This window comes from Chiloscyllium plagiosum, unplaced genomic scaffold (assembly GCF_037043375.1).
Source record: "Chiloscyllium plagiosum isolate Xiang-an unplaced genomic scaffold, Cpla_swu_hap1 HiC_scaffold_47, whole genome shotgun sequence".
Taxonomy (NCBI): domain Eukaryota; kingdom Metazoa; phylum Chordata; class Chondrichthyes; order Orectolobiformes; family Hemiscylliidae; genus Chiloscyllium; species Chiloscyllium plagiosum.
Window position 1 is genome coordinate 18,930,370 of NW_028270185.1, and position 12,453 is coordinate 18,942,822.

The 12,453-nt window shown below is 42.2% G+C and overlaps 1 protein-coding gene and 1 non-coding gene across 5 annotated transcripts in view; both read right to left on the reverse strand.

The window, feature by feature from the left end:
• Positions 1–12,453, reverse strand: part of LOC122542881 (metastasis-associated protein MTA1-like) — a 118,509-nt gene that overhangs the window by 57,991 nt on the left and 48,065 nt on the right. For all 4 annotated transcript variants that reach the window (XM_087984041.1, XM_087984043.1, XM_087984040.1 and 1 more), the window contains exon 3: positions 4,748–4,841. In XM_087984041.1, the coding sequence (XP_087840167.1) occupies positions 4,748–4,841 (94 nt within the window). The remainder of the gene's footprint in view (positions 1–4,747; positions 4,842–12,453) is intronic.
• trnas-gcu (transfer RNA serine (anticodon GCU)) lies at positions 708–789 on the reverse strand. Its single transcript has one exon. It is a non-coding gene; the product is annotated as a tRNA-Ser (tRNA).

A 12,453-nucleotide genomic window follows, 5' to 3' on the forward strand; every position in this document is an offset into this window, starting at 1 on the left:
GGTAGTGATCCACCTTAAAGTGGGTCCTCTGCTAATTTTTCCATGCCTCATGGACAATGCATGTTATTGAATTACTAATAGTTGAAAATCAGGAAAGCACTGGGCAAATAAAGCTGTGACAAAGTATCAGTGGCCTGCAATATGCCATTAACTTGGATCGAAACTGGTCATCCCTCGCTAGAAAAACTTACATCTCATCTTCAACAGCCAACACAGCAGATTCAACATAAAGGAATTCAATGTGCAGAGTTGGAGAGCAGAGAAGAGAGTGGGGGAATGATGTTGCTGAGTGAAGTAAGAATTTGTTGTTCAGATACAGCATGACGAGTAACCGAGGGCAGAAGAAGAATGGAACTCAGTTAAGATTAGATTAGATTAGATTACTTACAGTATGGAAACAGGCCCTTCGGCCCAACAAGTCCATACCGCCCCGCCGAAGCGCAACCCACCCATACCCCTACATTTACCCATTATCTGACACTACGGGCAATTTAGCATGGCCAATTCACCTGACCTGCACATCTTTGGACTGTGGGAGGAAACCGGAGCACCCGGAGGAAACCCACGCAGACACGGGGAGAACGTGCAAACTCCACGCAGTCAGTCGCCTGAGGCGGGAATTGAACCCGGGTCTCTGGCGCTGTGAGGCAGCAGTGCTAACCACTGTGCCACCGTGCCGCCCACAAATTGAAAATCCTCGATAACAGCGACGAGAGTGGGATTCGAACCCACGCGTGCAGAGCACAATGGATTAGCAGTCCATCGCCTTAACCTCTCGGCCACCTCGTCACCTCGTAAGTTGACATTTAAGGAGCTGTTCCTTTTAGAACTTAGTACCATCAAAACCTTCAAGCTGTTAACTCTCAAACAGCAGATACAATGCCATTCGGACAGCCCTGGTCTTAATCGAGGAAGGTCAGGTGGTGGTGGTGGGGATGGCAGCTGAGGACAGGGATAGACTTCCTCCTTATCGTCAGCAGTCTCTGGCTCTCTGAATGGCAAAGGCTTGGTACAAATTCCCCACCAGTGAACAAACAATGAATGAACTGGGGAGTGCCCAATTATGGTGGGAGCTTATTACCTTCACCGACAATGAATGAAGTTCAGCACTCTCCCCTCACCGAACCCCTAACCTCAAGAAGCTCCAAAAATCCCAGAAAAACCACCAAAGGGCCAGATACAAGGAACAACATATCTTTCACTCTCCTTTCCTTGGATTCAGGATAAAACTAAGGTAAAGCAAAAAGAAGACTAAACTCACTATCATTTAAACAAAGGGAACAAACATGACTCCAGGATCAGCTTCTGGGTGGCAAAAGTGAGGAAGGGCCACCATTGTGTCGAGAAATTAAGTGAGGGATGGGCAGTGGGTTGTACTTGCTTTCTTCTCCAAGAAGAAACAGCCCAAAGCAGGGTTTAGACCAGAGAACCTTGTTGTGATTGTAATTGAGGTAATAAAAGACCGATTTCGACAGTGCTTTACAGGCAATTCAGCACATTGAAGTATAGTCACTGCTGCATTGTTGGAAAGGGCCAACTTACATACAGCAAGATCCCACAAGTGGAAGGACGAGATTTGGCTGACTCTTCCCATCAGCTTTAGGAATCTCCTAAAAACTTTCTCCGCAGTTCTCAAGGTGCAGCAATTTTCTTCAAGTGCTGCAAAACTGTCAAGTCATCCAATGGCTGAACACCAGAAAAAATTGTCACATTCCAGTGACAGACATCTGGCCATGCGTGCAGCATGGATGGAGAAACGAAAGGCAAGCATTGATCAACAACAGATCTGTTCAAATCTTAAACCAATTGTGAAAAGCGTAACGTGCAGCCACTGTCTGCAGTAAACATTAGGGCCCACTGTTACAAGGCACAAAACAGGAACTTCTGGGCCACATCGGCTTAAATCTGACCCACAATATATGTTTTCTTAAATTAAAACAAAAGAAAAGTGATAATATGGGAAGGTGAGTTTGAGTTTTCTGAGACAGCAATCAAGGCTGATGAAATACTGAATGCTCCACTGAATGGCATCCATTAACGATCCTCATCTCATTTCTTTTGTCAATACAGCACTAAAGACAGTACGAAATGGTAGCTGGCAGGTAAACCTGCTGCTGATTGGCCCAGCATCACGTGACAATCTGGGCTCTGCCTCTGTCCTGTGAAAGTGATTACTATGCTGATAAGCAGATCTGACAGGAAGCACAAGGCATTGTTATAGGGACACTAAACCAGGGCAAGCTGCTTTATCCTTCCTTAAAAGGTCTGAAGGGTGTGATAGCAATTGTGCCATACACATGCTAAGCAATCTCAGCTCCCACTCAAGGAAAGCCTCTGTTTTCACTTCAAAGAGATTTGAATTTCTCTTTTCCCCCAAAAAAAGTCTTCCATGGTGTAAAACCTTCCCAGAAACAACTATATTACAAATATTTGCCCCTGTTCCTCCCCCTTTCCTCCAAGTCACAATTCAAACCTTTCTAAGATCTTTTCACATCACTGTTGAAGGGTCAGCGACACCATCTTCTAAAGCTGACAGCACAAGAAAATCAGCAATTTTATAACTGATTCACATAGTTCCAAGTCAACATGACACTTTTTAAAAAGAACAAACTACAGATGCTGGAAATCAGAAACCAGTTCTGAAGGGGGGTCACTTCGCTTTCTCTCCACAGAACCTTCCTTCCATGCGGACTTTTTCCCAGCAATTTCTATTTTTGCTCTGACATGACACTTGGCAGGTAATAGAAATACAAAGCACAACCAGCCAGACCAGAGGAGGGGCCAGCTTTCTTGCAGCTGGAGTACAAGTAACATCTACAACCCGAGGGGAGGGGATTGGCAGCCCAATGGCTGCAGGATATCCCCGGTTTGACCAGATCTGCGGTACAAGGCACCACAATATAAGGAAAGGTATTCTGGCTCAGGAGGGAGTATGGCAGGCATTTACAAAAATGGCACTTGTGATTTCAAGGAAATACAATATAAATTAGGGTTGTGTTCTCTTCATTTTGATTTGACTTAATATTGTCACATATACCTAGGTACAGTGAAGAGTTTTGCTCTGTGTGTTATCCAGGCAGATCATACCATACAAAGTGCATAAGGGTAATGGGACAGAGCAAGGAATACAATGATTATTGCATAACTTGAATCACTGGCCTTTTTCTGTATATAATAGCCTTTCAGCCATCATCACTGGATAAAGAATCAACATAATATGTCTTCTCTCTGCTCTTCCCAAAAACAACCATACAAATTCCTGAATTCAGAACTGATCCATTCTCTTTTGAACATCAGTATAAAAAGTTGCTGGTATTTTTCTGGTGCACTCCAGATAATTCATCTGAGAATTTTTCCTACATTTAATGTTTATCCCATACCAAACTTCACAAATAAAAGTTTCAGGTTATAACTACCCTGCGGCACAAAGGGGAGAGCGGACCCAGCTCTTGAAGATGGTGGCACTGGCACATTTGGCCCATCCACTCCAGACCAGCCACATTCTTTTTGCCTCTCTCTCTCTCTCTCTCTCTCTCTCTCCCCCCCCTATTCATTTTTTTTTCCTTTTTAAAATTTTTTCCTTCAACATCCCTCCGTTGTGGGGAGGCAGGAGTGAGGACTCCTGGCTTCAGCGGCTCAATGAGGGGACTCCAGGGATTTGCAGTGAGGCATCAGCTGCAGAAAGGGTGGGAGTGGGAATCCTGGCTAGGGTAAGCTAAGAGCAGAGACCATGCATAAGTCCTGGAGCCATGTTTGGGACCCCAGCCAATGAAGATGAACTCTATGTAAGTGCTTTCTCTTTATTCTTTTGTGCCTCAAAATGGTACTGGATTACAGCAGAACACTTTTCACTGCATCTCCCTTGATATGAGACACCATAAATCAATGGGTTTGGGGGGGGGGAGAGAACGAGGGCGAGAGTGCTCGAGTGATACACAGACAGACAGAGACAGGGGTGCAGGGGAAAGGAGAGACACACACGATGGTGGGGGGGGGGGGAGAAGAGGTGCACAACAACAGGGAGCAGGTGAGGAGAGATGCACGACGGGGGTGGGGGAGAGAAGGAAAGAGACAGAGTAAAGCAAGACAGACACAGAGAACATGAAACAGACAAGGCGAGAACACAGAGGGTGAAACAATCAATCAAAAAAGAGAGTCAGTAATATGATTAGATTATCAAAATAAACATGTTCACTGTCATTAAATAGTCATATTAAAGAGAATTAAATCATTAAGAGCAGCTTCATTACATCCAGTGAACACATTCCCTGCTGAACATGTGAGCTTCCCACTGCCCCAATTAAGTTCCCTAAATTTCCTTATCCGAATGCTCAGATAAGACATCTGTGTTGTTCTTCCTCTAGAACAGAGTGGTCGGTTTCCTAGTGGCCTAATACCAAGGGCGGCTACCACCATCCAACTCCAAATCGGGTAAAAGGGCCAGTCCACCCCTGATATTACAAATTTATCAGATACTTAGTATACCAACAGCACCATAAAAGTGCTTGATTCCATGTTTTAAAATCTAAAATTATCTGCTCATGATTCCAGCTAGATTTCATGTTTGTTCCTACAACAGAGGCACAGCTCCAATATTTACTTAGGTCTTAAGTTTTCTCCAATAATTATTTAAGAATAAATAAAATAGAGATGAAACAGACAGCTAGATTGGAACACTAATTATTGCTCCCTTTCTGAAGTTATAATAAAAACACACAAGAATGCAATAAGTCAGCAAAACACTTACTTGCATGTTTGTCTGCCAGTCCAATAAGAGTACTCGGTATATCTCGCCTTCTGTAGAAACAAACCACTTTTGCTTCAACATTGCCGTTCGCAGTCTGCAATTGGTGAAAACATACAAGATATCTATTATTCACCGTGCGCTTACACAATTCAAGGCTAGCAGACTGCATGCTCACATCAACCTTTACAATGCAGTGTTTGTTAACACAGCAGGCCACAGAGGGTTCAAATATGTCAATATTTCATTCAAACATTCAAAACCCAAATACTTGCAATTCATCCTCACTAGCTTCTCAACTCCTCTAACCTGCCGAATTGGCTCAGCTGAGTTCATTTTTATTTTGGTGCTGGCGTGGTTGGATTATTTATCATATTTAGGACAAAAGAGCAAGCAATGGAGCTGCTCTTTTGCTCCTTGGCCAGACGTTATCAATTAATCTCCTCAAATCACTGCCATCAATGCCAAGCATGGGCTCATCTCTATGTCCCTGTTTGACAGCTCCACTCTCTCCCTCCTTGCAGAAATAAAATACCATGCATGCCAAAGAACTGAAATGAAAACAGAAAATGGAGAAACTCAGTGGGACTGGCAGCATCTGCGGGGAAAGAGAAACAGTATTAACATTTTGAATTGAATGAGACTCTTCTCTGGAACTCAAAATTGAGAACGTGAATGGTTTCTTCTTCCACAGATGATGGCAGAACTAAATTTGTCCAGCACTTTGCTCTTAGTGAGTTCTGAGAAGTTTTGTAGCTCAGGTTGAGGTTCTGGATGTTGGTTTGCTCACTGAGCTGGAAAGTTTGCTCTCAGACTTTTCATCACCATACTAGGTAACAATCAGTGAGCCTCCAGACGAAGCACTGGTGGTATGGCCCGCTTTCTATTTATGCATTTAGGTTTCCTTGGGTTGGTGATGTCATTTCCTGTTCCTTTTCTCAGGGGATGGTAAATGGGATCCAAGTCAATGTGTTTGTTGATAGGGTTCCTGTTGGAATGTCATGTGTCTAGGAATTTCGTGCGTGTCTCTGTTTGGCTTATCCTAGGATGGATGTGTTAGTCCCAGTCAAAGTGGTGTCCTTCCTTATCTGTATGTAAGGATACTAGTGAGAGTGGGTCATGTCGTTTTGTGGCTAGTTGATGTTCATGTATCCTGGTGGCTAGTTTTCTGCCTGTTTATCCATTGTAATGTTTGTTACAGTTCTTGCAAAGTATTTTGTAAATGATATTATTTTTGCTTGTCGCCTTTTTAGGGTCTTTCAAGTTCATTAGCTGCTGTTTTTGTGTTGGTGGGTTTGTGGGCTACCATGATGCCAAGAGGTCTGAGTAGTCTGGCAGTCACTTCCAAGATGCCTTTGATGTAGGGGAGAGTGGCTAGGGTTTCTGGACATTTTTTTGTCTGCTTGCTTGGGTTTATTGCTGAGAAATCGGTGGACTGTGTTCATCGGGTACCCATTCTTTTTGAATACACTGTAGGTGATTTTCCTCTGCTCTGCCTAGTTCCTCTGTGCTGCAGTGTGTGGTAGCTTGTTAAATAATGCTCCAATGCAGCTTCGTTTGTGGGTGTTGGGATGATTGCTTCTGTAGTTCAGTATTTGGTCTGTATGTGTTGTTTTCCTGTAGATGCTGGCTTGAAGCTCCCCATTGGTTGTTCGCTGTACTGTAACATCTAGGAATGGCAGTTTGTTGTTCCTCCTCTTTAGTGAATTTTATGCCAGTAAGGGTATTATAGGTGGTCTTGAAGGTTTCCTCTAATTTGTTTTGTTTAGTGAAGACAAAGATGTCATTCACATAGTGGACCCAAAGTTTGGGTTGGATGGTTGACAGAGCTGTTTGTAAGAGTCTGCATTACTGCCTCTAATAACCCGGATATCGGAGATCCCATGGGTGTTCTGTTGGTTTGTCTGTAGGTTTTGTTGTTGAAGGTGAAGTGGGTGGTAAGGCATAGGTCCACTAACTTAACAACATTATACTTGCTGATGACGTTGGTGGTGTTTGGTGTTTGTGTCTTTGGTTCTCCCAATAATTTAGTCATCATACAGATGAAATGTCTGAAAACAAACCTTCCAGCTCAGCAAGAAAACCTACATCCAGAACTTTGCTCTTATTTTAGGACACTGCTTGGCATTGCGTACGATTCAAGAAAGCATGATCAACATTACTGCATCAATGAAATCTCACTGGCACCGGGGCAAAAAGGATCTGGGAGCAGGTGATTGTCAGATCAACTAAACTATTTTTTACCAATTGTTCATAACCACTGAAGGAACTTAATACTTGAGAAGCTCAAGGTAAGAGCAGAATAGGTGGGAAAGGCAGACTCAAATTGTTCGCATGAAAAATGATCCAAACGTGGCTCAGCGCTCTGGTAAAATGCACCTACAAAGCTGGAAGTAAACAAAAGACATTGTAAATCCCACTGGATTGAGACAACATCCAAACGGTTCAAGAAATAGGCAAATATGGACCAGGATCAACAATGGTGGTGGTTTAGTCAAATCCCATCCAAGCTCCCAATTCAAACCCTCCCCATTACAATGACTGCCAACTTCTATCGACATCAGTCACTGCCACCACAGTGTCCGAAACAGCAGAATGCGAGAGCAGTGAGACCATCCCAAGCAAATGGGCCTTTACAAGTCTCTACTTTGAATACCTCTTGGCTCAGAATCATTGAATTGGAGAGACTTTGACAGAGAAAACAAGGGGAACAGTTTCTACGTAGTTTTATCCAGAATATATAGTCCAGAACCGGGAGAAGCACACAAGTTCAGGACTGGGAGTGTGCAACGGCAATTGAGTCAAGTAGCAGGGAATTAGGAGAAATTGAGAAGGAACCCCATGGGTTTTGACCAACAGTGCGAACACTGCGTTGCACTAAGAGGTCACAAAGGATGACCACAGGGAGGATAGCCAGAATGCAGATTAAGGCAAAGTGACACAATAGATTGCCTAGTGCCAGAAGATCAGAATAAAGAATGGTAGTTATAGGGGACTGGATAATTAATGGAATAGAAACTGTCCTCTATAGCAAAGAATGAGAATCTCAAATACTGTTGTTATGGATCAAGCCAAACCACCTCAAAACATTTCAAGAAAGTAGCCCAGACCCTAACTTTGCTAATTGTTTTAAGCAGGTGTATAGTGGATATTGCAGGAGATGCAGCTGGTCAAACCATTTCATTTTAAACAAAACTGTATTTTTTTTTTTTACAAAATTCCCAATGACACACAAACAAAAAAAGAGAACAGAAAACAGAATAACTTAACCTACCTGAAAACCCAACAGATCATCCCAACTTAATGATGCTGTTCCAATACTTGCAACAATCCCCAGACACACTCCTTGGCACAAAAGGTAAAATCAAACCCAGTGTCTTACAGAAGAGATGTCAAAGAGAGAGTACCAGCATGGACCTGCTTCTTTGGGTCCAGCAACTTCAATACAGCCTGATCGCTTTTAGTGAATAGCCAGACTAAACCAGAGAAAAGCTGAGAACTGGCGACTCCCCTTTCATTGTACAAGTGCTTTTTTAAAACTTGAAAGCCTTTTGTCTGAGGCAGTATCTGTAAGTGATAATCAAGTTGGCCCGAAAACCCTTCAAACTTTGACTTTTCGGAGTCTGTGTCTTTTATGACCTCTCCGGGAAAAAAGGTGAAGGACAACATAACCTTGTTAAAGGAGCAGCATCACCATAGTCTACTGTCAACCTGATAGTAGAGTTCAGGATATCATCTGGTAGCTGAATTTTTGCCCGAATTTGTGCAAATTGGCACAGGAGCAGAAAGATCACGTGCAGAAAGACGTGTGGAAGTGGGTTGGTTGGGGGCTGGGAGTCATTCCATGAAGCTCTGGCACCAGTTCCAGGGCAGGATGGAGCTGGTGGAACAGACTCCAGCTGAATTGGAGGTGGGACCCAAGTTCAAGTGGAAAGGGGAAGTTGGGAGATGGAAAAGATCTTAAACTAATTGGACGGGAGATCTCCAAGAAATACTAACAGTTTAAATGTAAACAGAACATTAGAAAGTAAAGTCAGGAGTGTGATGGAATACTTCCCATTTGCCTGAATTAGTGCAACTCCAACAACACAAGAACTTGATACAGTCCAGGACAAAGCACCCCATTGATTCGCACATCGAAAACATCCACTCCCACTCCCAGAGATGCTCAGTAACAGCAGTTACCATTCTCTCGAAGCTGCACAGCTGTGTGTGCGCGCGAGTGTGTAGTCACTCCAAGGTTCTGCATGCTGCAATTAGCATCAGCAGCCCAATCAGAGCACTAACTTCCAATTCCAGAATTGTATAGACCTTGAAGAGAGACAACCACAAAAGTAGATAGGATGCTGCTAACAATGAGTATTATCTACAAAAAATACAGCAGGAATTAACCAAGGCTCCTTAGACATCACCTTCTAAACTTATGACCTCTACAATCTACAAGGTCAAGGGCAGCAAACACATGGTAACACCACCCGTTGCAGGATCCCCTCCAAGCCAATCACTATTTTGACTTGGAAATACCTCGCTGTTCCTTCAATGTCGCTGGGTCGTAAGTTCAGAACTCTCTCCTTTAATGGCATTATGGGTCCATTGATAAATGGACTGTAGCAGTTCAAGGCGGCAGCTTACCAACATCTTTTCAAGGGCAATTAGAGATGCACAATCAATTAATATTGTCCCGAACCCAAAAATGAACAAAAGACAGACAATAACAGGAGAAGAAATAATATTGAACAGGAGTCTCAGACTGGTTGAACATTAAGTGAGGGGAAAATCCCACTAAAAATTAGTTGAAATTTCTGCACACCGTGCCCATAATAAAATAAGGGTGGAGGAAGGAATTATGCATTACGAAGAATGAAACACACCTCAGAATTACTCGGACATGGCCACAAAACAAGAAATCAGGACTTAAGAATTAAACATTGCAGTGCATCACACATTTAAGCAATGCAGGGGAAAGAGAGAGGGGAGGTCAAGTAATTCAGGATAACTTAATAGCAGTGAAGAAAATGGACAAAGCTATCAGCAAGATAAAGAATCCATCTGAATCAAGTTGAAAGATAAATCATTTGAATAAGTGTGATCTATAAACCACTTAACGAAAAAGAGTGATTGAATATACGGGGAAGTTACATAATTCAGTAAGCAGCAGATAAGGCATTGTAGGAAATTGCAACTACACAACTATGATAAAATAAGGTTAATAGACTGGAGAATAGCAGATTCTGATGAGCTGCAATTAGAACTTGGGGAAAATACAATAGGCAATTATATTGGCAGACAATGATGTACAACAATAATACAAACATTTAAAAGTGTTTAACAAAGTGCAGGCAAAACATATTCCATGAACTAGAAAGGACAAATTGAACATGAGAGAGACTTTATGAATGAATAAAGACTTAAGGAAGAAACTGAGGGTTAGGAAAGAGGCAAACATGAAATTAAGACAGTAACAGCAGAGGACCACACATCAAAAGGGAATATGGAGAAAGCAAGAGAGCAGTATTTTTAGAAAGGTTCGAAAGGCAGACAGAAACAAGGAAATTGAACCAACACGGACGAGGAAAAAAATGGCCAAGTATCTTAGAGGTACCATTAATAGGAATAAGGTAGCCAATGATGGGAGTAAGACCATTAAGAAATAGAATGATAATTTGACAGGTAACACAGATAGCAGATATATTAATTGTTTTACTTCAGTGTTTATCAGGCAGTCATATTAAATGATTAGATGAGCAAGTGATTTTTATATTAAATAAAGATGATGTATTGAATAAACTAAAAGTAGAAAGCTCTGATCTAGAAAAATTGCATCCTATGTACTTTAACAGAATCTAAGAGAAAACAGTGGCATTACAACTTATTTATGATCCAACAGAAAAACATGCCAAAGGACTGGTGGTTAGCTAATACAATTCATGCGGTTAAGGAGGAAGACAGAACATGCCCAGGAAACTGTGGTCAGCTTAAACGTGGTTGGAGGATAATGGGATCCTTTCTAAAGGACAGGACAGAACATTCAAAAATGAAAAGTAATTACAATTAGTAACATGAAATTCAAAAAAAATAAAACGTGGTTTGGCTAACACCTAGTTTTTGAAGGAAAAGAGAGATTAGCGAATAGTAATGCTGCAGATGGAACTTATCAGCGTTTTCAAAGAGGACTTTGATAAGATGACCCAGAACATACTAATGAACAAGGTCAGGGAATGTGGTCAGGTGACAAGTGGCAGAACGTGGTCAGGTGACAAGACAGTGCGCAGAATGCAGGAATAAAGGCCAGTTATTCAGAGAGGCAAATAGTGGAAAGTGGTGTTCCACAAAGACCTTAGTTGGTACCTCTGCTGTTCATAATTCACACCGATGATTTGGACTGGAGTCAAAAACGACTTCCACATTTGTAGATCCCATCAAATAAGGGGTGGGATGAAAGACTGCAACAAATTAAAGAAGAAAACTTGCAGAATAAAATGCGAGGTGCTGCATTTTGGGAAAGCAAATCTTAGCAGGACTTATACACTTAATGGTAAGGTCCTCGGGAGTGTTGCTGAACAAAGAGACCTTGGAGTGCAGGTTCATAGCTCCTTGAAAGTGGAGTCACAGGTAGATAGGATAGTGAAGGTGGTGTTTGGTATGCTTTCCTTTATTGGTCAAAGCATCGAGTACAGGAGTTGGGAGGTCATGTTGCAGCTGAACAGGACATTGGTTTGGCCACTGTTGGAATATAGCATGCAATTCTGGTCTCCTCCCATCGGAAAGATATTGTGAAACTTGAAAGGGTTCAGAAAAGATTTACAAGGACGTTGCCAGGGTTGGAGGGTTTGAGCTATATGGAGAGGTTGAATAGGCTAGGGATGTTTTCCCTGGAGCGTCGAACGCTGAGGGGTAACCATATGGAGAATAAATAGACAAAGTCTCTTCCCTGGGGTGGGCAAGTCCAGAATTAGAGAGCATAGATTTAGGGTGAGAGGGGAAAGATATAAAAGAGACATAGTGGGCAACCTTTTCACGCAGAGAGTGGTGCATGTATGGAATGAGCTGCCAGAGGAAGTGCTGGAGGCTAGTAGAACTACAACAACATTTAAAAGGCATCTGGAGGGGTACATGAATAGGAATAGGAAGGATATGGGCCAGGTGGGATGAGATTGGGTTGAGATATCTAGTTGGCATGGACGAGTTGGACTAAAGGGTCTGTTTCCATGCTGTACATCTCTCGGACTCCAATAGGTAAATAATTAGCAAATAAAAGTTCAGCACAGATAAGTGTGGGGAAGTATACTTTATTAAGAAATAGGGAGATCGCTCATGACGTGGAATATGCAAGTTGAGGTGAAAGGAAAGGAACAAAATGGATCTTAAATTATAAACTTAAACAAAATTATCACCAGATATCAAGGCCATAAACAACAGAAACCAACCACTAAGCTTTATTTATTTATTCAGATGGAATTAAACATGGGATAAGTTATGCTAAACCTGCTTCAAGCCTTCTTTAGATTACATCTTTTATTTTATTTTATTTGTCCATGGGACGCAGGATGTCCCTGGCCAGGCCAGAATTCATGGTCCAGCCTGAAATGACCAGAGGGCAGTTAAGAATCAATCACTACTGTGGGTCTGGAGCAATACGTACAACAGACCAAGAAAGGACAAGTGATTTCCTTCCCTAAAGGACAGTGAACCAGATAATTTTTATGACA